General features: G+C 47.8%; 2 protein-coding genes and 1 long non-coding RNA gene across 5 annotated transcripts in view; 1 reads left to right on the plus strand and 2 right to left on the minus strand.

Moving 5' to 3' along the window:
* MAPRE3 (microtubule associated protein RP/EB family member 3) overlaps positions 1-1063 on the minus strand; it is a 48475-nt gene extending 47412 nt beyond the window's left edge. For both annotated transcript variants that reach the window (XM_082357279.1, XM_082357278.1), the window contains exon 1: positions 894-1063. The gene's annotated coding sequence lies outside the window, so the exon portion shown is untranslated. The remainder of the gene's footprint in view (positions 1-893) is intronic.
* On the plus strand, positions 79-13150 carry LOC309612043. Its single transcript, XR_014234898.1, has 2 exons — positions 79-654; positions 12947-13150. It is a non-coding gene; the product is annotated as an uncharacterized lncRNA (long non-coding RNA).
* Positions 13107-17042, minus strand: part of DPYSL5 (dihydropyrimidinase like 5) — an 89384-nt gene continuing 85448 nt past the window's right edge. For both annotated transcript variants that reach the window (XM_082357277.1, XM_082357276.1), the window contains exon 13: positions 13107-16043. In XM_082357277.1, the coding sequence (XP_082213403.1) occupies positions 15958-16043 (86 nt within the window). In that variant the 3' untranslated portion in view covers positions 13107-15957. The remainder of the gene's footprint in view (positions 16044-17042) is intronic.

Here is a 17042-nt window from a genome sequence, read left to right on the forward strand (position 1 = left end):
AACCTGCCACTATATCCGTGTTGTACTGCGGGGGGGCGGGGGAGGGAAGGGACGGGGGGGGAGGGGAGGGAAGGGGGTCGGGGGGATGGAAAGCATGTTAAAGAGTACTGCAAGATGCTTATTCACAACGCACTGGAAGCTCAGGAACTTCAGCTCCCAAACGCAACCTTTTCTTCCCCTCCCTCCACTCTCTCTAGTCGCTCTCCACAGCGCCCGCCAAAGCCAGAGCTCAGCCCACTAGAAGGCCACCGTGCACTAGCGAGTGCTCACTAAGCAGTAGCTGATCATGATGATGGGGCGGAACGCTTCCCAGCAAATCTACTCGGAAAGCCCCACAAGCTCTTAGCAGCCAGTTAGAACTGTCCAGACCTGCTTCCCCACGCCAGCCGGGGCAGGAGCGTGTGGGTAGGAAACCTGAGGCCCCAACGTTTGGGCAGGCACAACGTCCCCCCTCCCCCCAGTCTCCCCTCGCTCTCTCCCTTGTCACTCTTTTTCTGGCATATCACTGGGGAAAACCCGAGAGGCCGGAGATGTCAGGCCCAAGAGGAGTAAGGAGAAGGGACAAGGGCGAACGGGAGGCAGTTTTTTGGGGAAAAAAATCTGTCCAGGGCAGAGGTGCGGTAGCGCCGCATCCAGCGGGGAAGAACCCCCAAGGTGGGTCTGTGGGGAGAGAAGGGGAGGGGGAGTGGCTCGGGGAGGCCTGACGGCTGAGGCCGCGGGGAGCCCGGGAGAGAGGGATGGAGGAAGGGAGACAGGCGTGGGGGAGACGCAGTTGGGGGGCGGGTGCGCGGGTCGGGAGGCGAGGGGGGCAGCTCGGTTCCCCTCCCCCAGCTCGGGCCCGGGCCTCCCGCTGACTCAGCCCCACGGCGTCGGTCGCCTCGGCCCGGACTCACAGTGCGCGAGATGGCTCCGGCGGAGGCGGCGGGGGAGGGGACAGGCGGCGGGGGCGCTGCGGCTGAGGCTGCGACTCCGGCCGGCGGCTCTGGGGCGGAGGGTCCTAACAGAGGCCGCCGCGGTCTCCGGCTTCAACGCACAGAGACTGCGGGGGAAGAGAGCACTGCGCAGGCGCGATGCGGCCACCGCTGTCAGTCCGAGCGGGGCGGGGCCAGGGCACCAGCCGTCTCCAAGGCAACTGGTTGGAGCGGGAAGGACAGCCCCTACTTCCACCTTGTGTTAGCAACTGCGATGGGAGGTGGGGACGACGAGAACAGTCCCTCTAAGTTACCATAGCAACAAGGAGAGGACACCGCCTCATAAATTTACGGCGGTATCGAGGGAACGCTCTTACCTTGTCACCATGGCAACTGGAAACAACCCCTTCCTTTTTCCTTAGCAACAGGGTAACAATTCCTCCACCCTAACTGATCACAGAAAGAACAACCATTTACACCTGATTCCATAGTAGCCAGATGACGGATTCTTTTTTTTTTTTTTTTAACATCTTTATTGGAGTATAATTGCTTTACAATAGTGTGTTAGTTTCTGCTTTATAACAAAGTGAACCAACTATACATATACATATATCCCCATACCTCCTCCCTCTAGATGACGGATTCTTATCTGTATCACGGCTACTGCAAAGGAGAAAGGGGAGAATATTTCTTCTCTTTTAGCAACAGGAGAGAGCTAAGGCTGGGTTTTCTCTCCTCTCTTGGTTTATGGCCTTCAATCGCAGCCTGTTACTCTAATCCCCAAATTCAATTTTCCTTTGCCTGTGTTAAACATTCCTTTTTGTCTCCTGCCAGAAAGTCTATACCTTTACCTCTAAATGGAGCTAACAAAATTGTCTATACACATGTCACGAATTTTTATCAACCTTATTGTCTCTGTCGCAATGCATTTGTAAACGATGCCTGTTTCTTCATCTTGCCCACTAGCTGGTTTAAATTCTACCCCCTCATAACTAGCTCCCTCCTTGATATGTTCATTGGTGTTCCCGAATTCCCTGTTCTAGGTCAGCTTTTATGGATCTCCCCAGCTCTTCTAGATCCCTCTTCTTCCTGCCCACACCTACCATCCTTGTCCTCCAGTGCTCCACCCAGGGCTCCACTATGCTCACCACTTCATGATTTCATTAGCTTGGTTCTCTTTGTGAAAACTACTTCTGGGTCTCCTTCCCTCAGCCCTGACTCCCGTGGATATCTTAAGGTCACCTCTGTACCCATCTTGTACATACCTCCTTTTGTATACCTCCATACACATCTTACAGTATTGTCCTTGGTTTGCACGTGTCTCTTCAATCAGACTACATGCCCCTTGTAGGCAGGAATTCTGTCTTATTCATCTGCTCCCTCAGCATCTAGCACCCAATATAAAACATAGTAGAGTTCCAATAAGTGTTTATGGAACTGGATCAAGTGAAGACAAAGATTTTCTTCAAAGGGTCTTCAAAGAAGAATCTTTTTTGACCCCCAAAAAATAAGTGAAAGGAGTCAAAAGGTTAAAAAAAATTTTTTGTTCATCCTCACTTTCTCTGACCTAACTGCCTCAGAGTCTCCACTAATATTTTCCTTATGATCTTTGCACATATTTAATCTTTAAGTACCACTGATACTATTACACCTCTCTCACTCCCTTAGCTCTCCATCTTAATGCCAAAACTCTAGTCATCTATTAATTGAGACTCTGGCATTCTCTATTTCCTGACTCCTCACCTGTAGCTAGTCTCCCTTCTACACTGTCCCTAATGTTTCCACTAAATAAATTTTCTCCCAAGGTACTGACCTCTTCAATGATTCCTGTCACCCTCTATAATCAGTACAAGCTCTTCATGCCTTACTATTCTACCATCTCCTAAACCAGCTCAGATCCAGCGCTCTTGGTGAACATCACTGGATTCTGCTGGGCTTGTTGACATGCTGCATTCTCTTCGAATGACTCAGAAGTAAGAATTCATAGGCTAGCATTCTTTTCTGAGTTTCCCTGTATAGCTCCCAGAGATTCCACCCCAGGACTATGGGTGTCAAAGCACTCTGACTGAGCCCATTTTCTCAGGAGAGAAGGAGAAGGCAGCTGACTACAAATAGAGTAAGAAAAGAGAGGGACACAGCGTATGCTGAGTCAAGATGGTCTCCACCCATCCAAGGCAGTTCTCAGAAAGGGGAGGGTTTCTTGTAGAGGATAATTCCCAGGGCAAATCAAGGGGTTAGGACAGTAAAAATGCAGGCTACACTTTTCTTAGCTACAGAGTTGGAGAACTGAAGCTGTTCCTAACTGTATCTATAGGGTGTCTGGGTGCCACAAGGACAAGGGAAAATTTTCAGACTCAGTTTATTTTGCTCCTCCATTCTGAAGTTCCAGCACATCTCCATGGTTGTAGGTGTGGACTTGGATGGCATAGCTGGCTGGTCCTGAGTAATCCTGAGAAGAGACTATGGTCCTTGTAGCGCCCCATTTGTCACACATGGGATAAAGGACCATCCTACAAAGAGTTTCTGTATACCCTTCATCCAGATTCTCCACACGTTAACATTTTACCGTGTGTCAGTTATCTATTGCTGCAAAACAAATCACTTTAATTTAGTGGTTTAAAACAACAACCATTTCATTATCTCTGTTTCTGTGGGATGGGAATTCAGGAAGAGCTCAGCTGGGTGGGTCTGGCTCAGGGTTTCTCAAGTGGTTACAGTCAGATGGTGGCTGGAGCTTAAAAACAGCAAGGGGCTAACTAGACAACCCTCTCTTCATATTTCTCAGAGCTAGCTTTCTCACTACATGGTGGCTTTGGGGCAGTTGGAATACTTACATGGTAGTTGAAGGTTTCAAGGGTGAATATAATAGTAAGAGAAAAGCTGCATCTTTTTTTTTTTTTAAAGATTTTTTTTGATGTGGACCATTTTTAAACTCTCTATTGAATTTGTTACAATATTGCTTCTGGTTTCTGTTTTGGTTTTTTGGCCGTGAGACACGTGGGATCTTAGCTCCCTGACCAGGGATTGAAACCCACACCCCTTGCACTGGAAGGTGAAGTCTTAACCACTGGACCACCAGGGAAGTCCCTGCATCCCTTTTTATAACCTTGCCTCAGACATCACTTCTACCATATCCTATTGGTTGAGAAACATCACAAAGTCTACCTAATATCAAAGGAAGGGAACATAGGCCACACCTCTCAAAGGGAGCAATGTCCAAGTCACGTAATAAGAGCACGTGGATGAGAGATATTGTTGAATCATCTTTGGAAAATGCTATCTGCTACCCACTACCATCTAATGACAAGAATTCATATGCCACTCAATGCAAAATACACTCATCCCTTCCCTCAAGACCCCCAAGTCTCATTCCATGACAGCACCAACTTGAAGTCCAGGATCTCAACATCTAACTCAGGGCCCAGTGTGGATATGGCTTTTCAGGCCCAGTTCCTTGGATATAACTCCTTGAGTACCAATCCTCTTGATCTGAAGACCTGTGACGTAAAGAGACACATCATCTGCCTTATACGTACCCAGCATACACTAGAGGCACAGGCATAGGATAATTTCTATGGACATTATCATTTCGAAAAGGAGAAAAACAAGGCACACACAGCAGTTACTAGTTCATAGCGATTCTGAAATCCAATGGGCACACATTGCCAGTTCCTGGTTTAGGGTTCAGACACACTCCCATTTATTTATTTATATCAGTGTTGACAGGGATTTTTCCCCCAATGTGTTATAATCCTTTCTTCTTATTATTTGTTTTGATGTTCAATGTGTCACAGATTTGGCCAGTGGAAGAAACTTCAAGTTGGCTCCTGTGTCCTTTGGATTTGTCCCCATCATTCTTTGAACTTTCCCTTGCTTTCTGGTAAAAGATGTTCCAGGCTCATCTTGTACTTTCCCTACCTCAGCCCTGGAATTGGCCATTCACCAGGAAGTGATGAGTCCTCTTGACTTTTTGACATTCCTTTTTCCATTCTCCCTTGCTTTCTAAATCTGCCCTTAAACATCCCTGGGATTCCCATCTCATTTCCCTCTCTCCTCCCTCTATACATACTTCCTGAGTGACCTCAGGTATTCCCATGACTTCTGAATCTGTATCTCCATCCCAATCAACTCTTCCAACTGTCAGACCTGTATATGTAATTGCCCTCTAGATATCTCCAACCCTATGTCCCACAGGCACCTCAAACTCAATGGGCTTAAATTAAACTTATTTACCCTTCCCCCCTCACAAACCTAACTTTCCTATATTCCCTATTATTGTTAATGACTTCACTATCCAAGAAAAACTTGAGGGTGATCCTAACCCATATCTTCTCCCCAACTCCTTATACCAGAACAGTTTTCCAACACTATCAATTCCATTTTTAAATAGCTCTCAGGTCTGTTCTTCTTTATCTCCATCACCTTTACCATCTCTTGCCTGGGTTATTGCAGAGCCCCCCACCTGGTCTCTCTTCCTCTAGTCTCTCCCACTTCTGACCCATCCTCAACACCAGCTAGAAGGCTCTTTCTAGAAGATAAATCTTATCAACATAACTCCTCTGCCTAAATCCCTATGGCTGCCCTTCTCAAACTGGCTGAAACAACTTCTGGGCATGGGGGAGTCATGTAAGGAAACAGAGTGAGGAGCTATAGAATAGTTATATCTTCCTCAAGCTTCAATTTTACTTAGAGATTCAGGAAAAACATTTAAAAATATTTTTTAAAAACCCTGACATATGATGAAGTAGAATGCAAGAATCACATGATTTTAAAGACAAGGTGTTTAGAGAGTTTGAACTCAAGAAACCTCCAGGCCTGAACTCTCCACACTGCCTTTTGGGATACTTTAGTGGAACGTTTGAGAAACACTGGCTTGAAGGATAAAAGTTCAGACTCTTTCACGTGGTAGAGAAGCTCTGTTCTAATCTGGCCCCTACTCACCATTTCCACTTCACCTTCCACTCCTCTTATGCCCCCAGCCTCATTACCTCTCACCATATATGTCAGCCACAAAGAGGAAGCACTTGTGGTTGGCCAAGAAACCAGTTCTGTTTCACAGCTGAGCCACCGTTACGGGGTTCACCCTGCTTGGAGTCCCCCTTTCCCTTCATTCTGCAAACTCCCACTCATTCTCCAAGACCAGCTTTAGTGTCATCTCCTCTGTGACACTGTCAGGGACCTCCTCCAGACAGTTGACACGTTCTCTTTGGTACCAGGTACATTCTCGTCACGGCCTCACATCGCCTTGTGTTACGATACCACGCTTATTCACATCTCTCCCCACCCGAGGTCCTTACTCTCAGAGACCATATCTTATTTACCTTTGTACTCTTAGCACCTCACATGGGACTGAAAATAGCCAAGCAAGTTAAAAACAACTTGACCTTTTGTGCTTTGCCCAGGGTGACTGGGGAAGCCAAGTGGTTGAGGGAGTCTGAGAGAGTGGGTCAACTCTGGCTGACAGGGGGCTAGATTTTAGGTGGGCACTTGCAGGGCTGCCCTAGTTGTGAGGTGAGGGCAGGGAGGAGCTGCAGTGCTGGTCACTGTTACTGACAGTGTTCGTTATTCATTTGAAACCAGCTAAAAGTGGGACAGGACACTCAAATAGGACCGATTTCCACATATAGGAACCCTTGACGTGGTTTTAAAATTTACAAGGGACCCATGGAAACAGTATGTAATTTTGCTGAGGAATAAATTTTAATCCTAAGACTTGAAGCAGGTGACCTTATCTAGAGAGCGAACCTAACACCGTCACCCCCACCCCCGCTGGAGCTGCACAAGCCTTGGGTCCAATATTTCCTCTTTTATGTGACCTTGGGCCTTGGTTTTTCTCATTTGTTGTTGTGCTGGTTAAGTGAGATAATGTATGAAAAATGACTGGCAGTGCCTGATACACAGTAAATACCCAATAAATGGTAACTATCAATAGTAACCAAACTCTCATTAAGGTCAAGAGGTCACTTGATTCTCCCCCTCAGTTATACCCTGATACATTATATAGGAGCAAATATGCAAATTTAGAATTTGCAAAGGTCTTAAGACAAACCTCCTGTGAACATTAATGACCTACTGTATCCAGATTGAATAGCACCTTTAGATCAGTGGCTTAGATTGCAAGATGTTACCCTGCTTTTGGTGGAAAATGCCCACCATGATGAGCAGGTGGTTGATAAAGGCTTGGATTAACTTGGATGAGTCTGAGGTGGCCTCCAGGCCCCAGGACTTTTTTTTTTTATTGGCATATAGTTGATTTGCAATGTTGTGTTAGTTTCAGGTGTACAGTAAAGTGACTCAGTTATATGTATACGTATATCCACTCTTTTTTAGATTTTTTTCCCATATAGCCCATTACAGAGTATTGAGTAGAGCTCCCTGTGTTATACAGTCCTTATTAGTTATCTATTTTATATACAATAGTGTGTATATGTCAATCCCAATCTCCCAAATTATCCCTCCCCCCCTTACCCCCTGGTAACCATAAGTTTGTTTTCTACATCTGTAACTCTATTTCTGTTTTGTAGATAAGTCACTGGAACCCTTTTTTAGATTCCACATATAAGTGATATCCTATGATATTTCTCTTTCTCTGACTTACTTCACTCAGTATGACAATCTCTAGGTCCATCCATGTTGCTGCAAATGACATTATTTCGTTCTTTTTAGTGGCTGAGTAATATTCCATTGTATACATGTAGCACATCTTCTTTATCCATTCCTCTGTTGATGGATATTTAGGCTGCTTCCACGTCCTGGCTATTGTAAATAGTGCTGCAATGAACATTGGGGTGCATGTATCTCCCAAGACTCTTCTCTTTCACCTGCCCCAGCTTTTGCATCAGCATCCACTGTTCCTGCAGCTCAGTGGACACAAATCGTGCTTCTCTTCATAGCAATCCCCACCTCAAATGTCAAGGGCCAATTCACGCGAAGGCAGCATTAAACAGAGGTTAAGGCAAGGTTTGGGAACTACGTGGACTTGAGTTGAAATACTAAATCTATCACTCACTAACTCTACGGCAAGCTCTTTAACTCAGTTTCTTCATCTGTAAAGTAGGGATGATAATAGTAAAAACCTCAGAGACCTAAGAATTGGGTGGGATCTTGTTCATCAGGTGCTTAGGACAATGCTTGGCATGCTGTAGGTATTCAATAAACAGTATCAGTTGTTATTTTTATTTAAAAACTGAAGTGTTACATTCTTTATAGAGACCTTCTCCAAGCAGGTAAAGCTCTTTGCTACCCTGGCACTTTTATTTGTCTCTCTCTCACAGTATTTCTTGTTTACAAAGGGGAAATTAGCATTTATTTAGCTGCTACTGTAGCCAGGCATGAAATACGTACCATTTCCTATAACCTCCCTGGTCACCTCCTGAGGTTGGTATCATTCCCATTTTCACAATAAACAGTAGAGGCCCAGAGAGGTTAACTAAAATCACACAGCTAGTGAACATCAGGAGCAGGGTGGGAGCCTAAAGCCAACACCAAAACCCAAACTTCCACTATCCCATGCTTCCTACGCCTTCTGTACTACAATTATTTCTCAATATGTATTTTCCCCAAACTAATCTCTAAATGCAGAAGCTGCACTTGATTCATTTTTGTAGTATCTAACACATGCTTGGCAGATATTCCATAAGCACGCATTACATGGAAGATGTAAAACTCATGAACGTAAACCTGGAGTTGCCATATGAATATAAGATGCCTAGTTAAATTTGAATTTCAGATAAACAACAAATAATTTTTCAGTATAAGTATGCCACAGACACTATTTGAGACATATCTACACTAAAAATTCTAAAAATTACTTGTTATCTGAAAGTCAGATTTAACTGAGCATCCTGTATTTTTGTTTGTTAAATCTTGCAACTTTAACTTAGAGATTGGCCTTGAAAGGGACAACTACTCCAGGGGTTCTCCTGGTAGCAGAAGGGCTGCTATGGCCCCTCACTCACACTCAAGGTTGACCTGATCCCAAGCTGCTCTGGGTGCTGGGACTGAGGCCATGGTGACCTGGACATATTGGCCTTTCTTGGGCCTTACCAGTTCACCTAGGTTAGGTCAACTTTGGCACCTTAAGCCAAAGAAGCAGCCACCGATAAGCTTAAAGCGCCACCTGGAGGCCTTTATGGGTAGTACTGTGGCCAGGGGCCATCTCACGGACCCAGGACTTTGGGGAGCAGAGAAAGGCTGAACAAGGCAGAGAGAGGATAGAAGAGGAGGCCAGCCCAACAGTGGAAAGGGGCAGGGGAAGATATACCTTCCTGGCATTTTCAGTGTACAGCTGCTGCTCTGGCCCACCTCAGGAACTGAAGGCACTCACTCTCCAAAGGAGGCCATTTCTTAGGGCTTTACTTCTCCAGGGCCCTCTGCCTCTCAGGCTGTCCCTTGCAGTCTCCAGGGAGTCATTGTCTTATAAGAAGCACCAGAACCTCCATTCTGGAGGCTCGGTGCCACATTTCAGGATGAGTGGCATGAAAACAATGCCACGGACCGACAGCTGACAGAAGGGGAGCTGTTTGCTTAGAGCAGTGGTTCCCAAAGTTTGGTTCTCAGCACACCTGAACTTGTAGAAATGTTTGGCCCACAGCAGACCTACTGAGTCAGAAGCTCTTGGGGTGGGGCCCGGTGAGCTGTGTTTAAATAAGCCCTCCAGGTGATTCTGATGCAAAGCCAGAGTTTGAGAACTACTGGCTTAGAGGAAACATGAGTGGGGTGGGCAGGACGGAGCCCACAATGAAGTGCACATATGGGAAGAGCTGCTACATGAATGAGGAGGCTATTTGCTCTGTGCTCCTCCAGAGGGAACAGCTAGGGCAAACGGGCACGCGTTGCAGAGAGACAGAATTCAGTTTCAATTAGGGAAGTAATATTGAACAAACAGAGCTCTGGGGGAGTGGGATAGTATGACTGGGGAAGGCACTTCTCTGTCACTGGACTAAATGTCCTGGATCCTGGGGGCTAGACGATCTGTCAGGGATGTGGTAGAAATTTCTGCAGAGGTTAAATTAGATGTGTGTAAGGAATCCCCAAACTCAGAGAATCCATAATTCATTCTTTTTGCAAATCATCTTTTCTTCTTCTGTTCTCTTTTATCAAGAGCAGGGCAATACTTTCTGGTTGTTCTGAGAACCTCTTTCAGCTAAGTATTTATAGCACATTGTGACAAAAGAGCAAATATCGGACCAAATGGATTTTCTAGCCTCCTGGTCAGGGTTTTCTCAGGGCTGCTCCTTCCGGACCCATTGTCTCCTAGGCTGCTGCCCAGCTGCCTTCCAGGGGTTTCCCTCTACACCATTCCTGATCCTCTTACCTACGCTGAATCTCCGATTCCCTTTATCCCATGTCTTTCTATTTTTTATTACAGTTTAATATGTTGGGGCACACCCTCAAATGGATCCCTAAGAAAGGGTACAAGAAAGGTCAGCTTTTCAATCTTGCATGTCTAAAAATGACTTTTCACTGATACTTGGTTGACAGATTGGTTGGGTGCAGAAATCTTGGTTGGAAATTATTTTCCCTTAAAATTTAGAAAACATACTCCATGATCTTCCATCTTCTAGTATTTTTTTTTGACAAATCAGCTTTCAGTTTCCAATTCTTTGTATGCAGCTAGTGCCTTTCTCTTGCTAGCTCTTGACGCATTATTTCCATTAATTAGAAATGTCTTGATTATGTCTGGAAACTCATATATACACAATCACTGTGCTGTACACCTGAAACTAAAAGAACATTGTAAATCAGCTATACTTCAATTAAAAAAAAAAAAGAGAGAGAGAGAGAGGATCTGAGCATATTTGGTAGTTTATGTCATACTTGTAAAAGAAATTTTGGCCTATTACAGTGAGCGCCCCAGAACTAATTTAAAATGTGTAACTTAAGACTTATGACTTTACGTTGAAAACTTACTAAATTTATGCTCAGCAGAGAAATATCTAATAAACCTTTAAGCTCACTATATTTCTAAGTTTGTCAGATTGGTAATAATTATTTAGTACTTGGGAAAGGTATTTAAAAAGGAAATAGAATTTTAAATGTAATTTAAAATGTTGTAATGTGTTTAAGTTTATAAACTGAATCAAAGTCCCCTTAAAGGCAAATGATAAAATTTGGTAGGCTTACAAGTTTTAAGGGAATAATGAGGTCTATAAGCTAAACTGAAAAGCTAAGAAAGTGCCCCCAGGCCTTTACCACTCTGCTGCATCCACAGCCACTGAGACCTCACGAGGCCTCCGAGGGCTGTGCGGAGATTCAGGGCTCGTCACCAGAAACTCCAGTCCTCACCCATGAAAAAGGACCCATTTTCCTCGCCTCTCACCATGGCCTGCCCCCCATCTTTCAGTGATGGAAAAACTTTTGACGCCTGACAAGCATATTAATAAACTCATAAATATATAGGCGTACCTAAGATGCCCATAAAATTTATTGTCCAAACCAAGACACATTTGAAAGTGAAGGGGGCGCTATTAATAATTATTCTGGAGGGCAATAGACTTAAACCAGGACTGTCTGGGCAAACCCAGACAAGATACCTCTAGGTATAAACGTGTAGTTTGTAAATATATGAGGGGAAGCAGGTGAAGAACTCAGCTGCCATCATTATAAGATGGTATCAAGTATCAACAAATGTTAGATCCTTTAATGTTTTGCTGGAAAAGTACTAAGAGCCCTCTCAAATGTGTTATCAGCAACACGGTCAAAGAGCTGTTTATTAACTTAGGACTAGAAGGTCTACGCTCCCCATGTATCGTGAGGTTTCTTCTTTATACCTTGGGTGTCATGAGGCCCATCCTCCTCCACTGCAAGAACTGCAAGGCAATTCTTAGTGTTAGGTTGTACCTGTAAATAAAAGTCAGCCTGTAATTGGAGTGAAGAAATTGAGGGTGATGGTTGCTTAGCTGCTGGCTGGTTCAGTTTCCCCAAATGCAGATTCTTACAAACGATCAAGTGTTACCTTTAAAGTCTGAGTCTGTGGTCTTTTGTTTTCCCAGAACTACATATGTACAAAGGCAACCAGTGTCTTCCTGGGTATCTTATTATTTTTTTTTTTTCTATAAACCACCTGGTACCGTGCACATGACCTGCCAAATGAGTTGCCATGCCATTTTTCATTCAAACACTTACAAAGGACTTTTGGCAGTGAATCAAATTCTGGTGTGCTCCCATGGTATGGGGAAACAGGGTAACACAGGCACTTTGGCCCAGTATCAGCCCAGGGACTTGGCATCCTTCACAAGCCCAATAATGGTATTTCCGTCTGGCTCCGAAACCCCAGTAGAACTTATACACACAGCTCATTTCATTAGAGTGAAGGGCTCTGTCCTAACTGCAGTGTTCTGGGTATTTCTTTTGGTCATGGGCTGCCTTATTTGCAGGAGGGTTGCTTATTTGGTGAGAGCTGGGAAGGTTCTCCGGCTGCCAACTATTTCCCCATTCTACCTAAAGTTCCCTCATTAAGGTTTTGATTTTTGGGGCTAAGAAGTACAAGTGGCCCCATAGTACTGGTAGCAACAATTTCACTCACTCTTTAGTGTGAAAGTGTTTGATCAGATAACCCCCCCAACATCTGGCTGAGATCTAAGAGAAGGTAGATTAGTCTTGATGCAGATGGAAGGGTTTGAAGGCACAGTGGGCCAATCCAAAAGGTGGGGTTCCGGAGAGCCAGAGAGCAGCCTGCAGGTCCTTCAAAGACACACTGGCCTTGTACAGTCCTTTGAAATGTGATTTTGTGAGACCATGATTCCAACAGCCAAGGGTTCCAGTGTGAAGACGGGGCTATGGGTTTCCAAAATGGTAACCAAGAGAATAGGTGACAAAGGGTGGGTGGGGAAAGCCTAGTCCCACCCCCACTCCTGCCTGCCTTTTGTATCTGATGTTTTCCCCTAATTATTCCTGTATCAGATAACTCAGCCCAAAATAGTCCTGGGAAATTTGGCACCAAAAACCTTGGTTTTGTTCCCACCAGGAGAGAGGACTGACTACTAGCTGTTGGGCCACTGAGGCTCCCATCTCTTAACATTTTTAATCTCCAGTCTCTGCTCAGGCTTCCCAGTGAGCTGCCGCCTGCCACCTAACACAAGTGAGGACCCAAAGCTGACTTTTTTAGCAACTGAAGCCTCATCCCAGCCACTGTGGAAGAAGAGGTCCCCTACCAAGCTCCCTCTTCTTTGAAGAAACACAACTGAGACCAAGTGAGAAGTAGCTACAGTTTAATACAAACCTGCACCAGAACACAACGAGTCGGGCTGTTTTGTTTTTGCCTCAGTCAGGTGGCCAAAGCACAGGACCATGTGTCATCTTGGGGTTGACACAATCTTAGCACCATGACATTTACAGAGGAGTGAGGAAGTCACTTGGGTGCTGGAGGCTCCATCCCGACCCCAGGCTGTGCCTGCCACCTGGGCAGCTGGAGGGGGTTTGGGTTTCCGAGTGGTTCTGTGGTTTCTGGGTCAGTATCGGAAAAGCCCTCATCACGGCACTGGCTTGACCGAGACCTACTGCGGACTCCTAGCACTACACACACGCGCACGCACACGCACACACAGTAGCACAATTTTCTGGTAACTTAACCCCACAAACCTAGAGAGCAGCTAAGGCAAGAACAACAGTATTTATTCAGCAAGTACAAGACCAGTTTGAGAGCTGCATTCAGTGCAACCAGAGACCCTTTTCATTCCAACCAAGAGCCAGTGGGGCTGGTGATGGGGCTGGCTGGAGCTCGGCACAGGGGCAGGGAATGGGTGGCAGGGGGTGACCTTTCATTTGGTTCCTTGAACCTCCTTCTGATTTTCATCTAGAAGCTCCTGGGCAAGGGTGGGTCTATGTAAGGGTCGGGGGTGAATGAAGCGGAAGGCCTTCGATGGACCACACCAACATGTGGTCTCCCAGAGCCACGGACCACGCATCTCTCGGGCGGAGGCACTCAGAGAAGGTAAAGCTTTCCTAGCCCAAGCAGGGATGCTCTGCCCCCTGGCCACCACCACTGCTTGGCTCTTTGGCATCTGCCCAAGGCCCATGACCCAGCAAGGGCTGAAAGGGATAAAGACGATGCGCACTGTACCACGGGGTCAGTGTCACACAATTTCCTAGGCTCAGACCCCACCGACTGTCCCCATGGCCACCACCCTCCATGAGTGTCTTTGTTGCCTCTGCTTCCTGGGTTAGTGTCTCAGTCCTCTCAGCCCCTGAGTGAGGAAGAGGAGCATGAGTGGAGAAGTGAGAATGTGGGGACAGCTCAAACCACGTGGCAGGCTGCCAACGAGTAACTGGCTCCGGCTCAAACAGTGATACGCGTCAATTTGTTTACAAGAAAAATTTATCTACCTGTGCAAAACAAAGCAGAATGCCTACTGGGAGAGTAAGTCTTTTAGTTGGTTAAACTCTCAGGTGGGATCTGCAAGAGATGTCACTCCACTCCTCCTGTCCACAGCTAGGGTACACAGCCAAGCTCTTAAGGGCAGTCCTGGACATTTCCGGAGTCAGAAGACCTAAGCTTTCTGGGCCACAGCTGTGAAATGGGGAGAATAACACACACTTTGTTATCATGAGGAGCAATTGAGAGCTCATACATGAAAGGGCTTTGACAATGTGAAAAGCACTACAGAAATGTGCCGGGTATGACCACCGGCCCAAGAGTCCAGGAGCCGCGTGTCAGTCCGGGTGCTCAGACCAAGTGTGTAACATGATGTCACTCCCCGAGGGGGAACAAGGCTTACCAAGGGCAGCCTCTAGTGTTTCCATGGAAACCACCTGGAGCTTTGGAGGCAGGGAAGGCCCAACTGGGAGGAGATGGAGGCCACAGACAGGTTAGGGTGAGGTGCTGACCACAGGAGACTGCAGCCCCTGAGCAGCGCTGTGGGCTACAGCCAGGTCCTGCTGGCCTGGCCTCCCACCTGGCATCTAGCCAGGCTGCTCCCCCAAGTCCCACCCCCATCTCTCTTAGCAGGCATGAGGCCTCTCGCCAATCACACGGAGGAGCGGCGGGGCCTCTGTCCAGTAGGCGGAAGCCTACAGGCGGCTGGGTGTGTGTGTGGGGTCAGTGCTGGGAGTGACCAGGGCCAGAGATGGGAAAGGCCACCCTGCTCCCTGAAGGTCTGCAGGGCCAGCATCCCGGGCACCCTCTCAGGATGCAGGAAACTAGACCAAGAGGGGAGGGGAGGGACAGGAAGACTCCAGGAAGGGAGAAAAAGGGCCCTCGAGTCCAGTACCCCCCTCTCACCCCTGTCAGCGGTGCCCTAGGCTGTCTGGTTGGTGTCGATGCAGCATCTCCTAAGGTCCACATCTATTGCTGTTTCTATGCTATGCTAGTGACACGAAGCACCGTCATTTTTCACAGGATGCACAAACAAGTCAAACCAAACCACTGCGCAAACCAAACGTGCAAAACAAAATCATATACACGCGCCTGGCACCAGCCTCATGCCCGCCCGGACAGCCCTTCTGGGCCTGGGACTCCCGGGGGGTGGCAGAGAGGAAGCAGCTGGCAAAGGGCGCAGAGTGTCCCAGCCACAACCAAACAGGGGCGGGAGATGAGTGGGGAAAAACGGGATGTCCTGGGCATGGCTGGGATGCCAACACCGGTCTGACTTGGGGAAAGTGACCACTGGGCCGAAGGGGATGGGGGAGGGAGTCCTTTTCTTTTAAAACACATCTGCTAAAGTGCTCTGGACAGCTGGCGGGTCAGCCAGGGGCAGGGCACTAAGGTCGGGCTTTCCCAAGGCCAGCCCAGAGGCGGGTGTGAGAGGAGGGGCGGGGCCAGGCTCTATGCATTGGGCTCTGTGCATAGCATGGGCCCCCGGGAAGCCTGCCGAGGCCAAGGCAGGAAAGGACTGCAGCAGGAGGAACACATCTCAAAGTGCCTGTTAGGGTCGGCTCGAAGCACAGTGAATCACGTGTCAGATATGGGGAGGGCTCCCCGTGTCCCGGGGCCCCCTCAGGTGGTGCGCTGCCCAGCCCGGCCTCTCCCGCCCCCTGCAGCTGTGGCCGGAGGGCGTGTGGGCTGGTGGCAGTGGTGCATCTTCACTTGGGGGGCTGGTCAGTGCCTTTACCAAATGCCACTTGACCTGCCTCCGGGGGGAGCGAGGATCCGAGCTGAGGCTCGCTTTGGAACATGGTCATCGATCTGAGAACCTGCAAGGAAGGAAGCAGAGGGTGAGCTCCCCTGGGTAATAAAACCAGGTCCTCCGTGCTTAGGATCTAATTTAATCCTCAATCCAACTCCATCCCATTTTACAGGTGGGGAAACTGAGGCTCAGGGAAGTTAACTTGGCTAATGTCACACAGTGTATAAGTGGTAGAACCTGGACTTGAACCCAGGTCTTCCTGGCTCAGAGCCTCCAAGATTAACTGCCTTGCTACGCCACCTTCACTGCTGTCAGCCCTGGGGGTATGGTCTCTCGCCAAGCACACGGACCAGGGAGCTGCCTGTTAGCAAGTGGGCCTTTGCACATATGCCTCAGTGAGCAAGAGAGCGAGAAGGAAGGGTGTGCCACTGCTTTGGAAAATCAAAGAACAACACCCCAAAGGCCCCCACGTCTTGAAGTCCCGAGACTTAGAAAAGAAGGTCTGGGGACTTCCCTGGCAGTGCAGTGGTTAAGACTCCATGCTTCCACTGCAGGGGGTATGGGTTCGATCCCTGGTCGGGGAAATAAGATTCCCGCATGCCCTGTGGTGCAGCCAAAAATAAATAAATAAATAAATAAATTGAAAAAAAGAAAAGAAGGTCTGTGCCCCAGGAGTGTGGTGGGACATTCTTCAGCCTGTCCCATTTAGAACAGACGAGGTTTGGGGCGGAGGGAAGGTGAGAGGCTGCCTGATATCTGCTGAACCTGAGAGCAGTTCCGCCCAGTCTTGGCTCTGCCTGAGACTTGGGTGGGAGCAGAAGCCAGGGGCCAGAGGGGGCTCGCAGCTCTGGGGGCTTTGCTGCTTCTCCCGGGACTGGCGGCTGCAGGAAGGGGCAGGTCCAGGCAGCCGTGGGGAGCTCCACCTCCTGGACTGGCGAGGCCGGGGCTCCCACTGACACTCCGCCCCGCAGACCCCTTTCTGACTCCCTGCACTCGGTCCCGTCGCTGGTGGGAGTAGCAGTGGCCCTCAGGCTGGGGGAGAAGTTATCTCCGTAATGAGACTGGC

Source organism: Balaenoptera borealis, assembly GCF_965194805.1.
Source record: "Balaenoptera borealis genome assembly, chromosome: 15".
Classification (NCBI taxonomy): domain Eukaryota; kingdom Metazoa; phylum Chordata; class Mammalia; order Artiodactyla; family Balaenopteridae; genus Balaenoptera; species Balaenoptera borealis.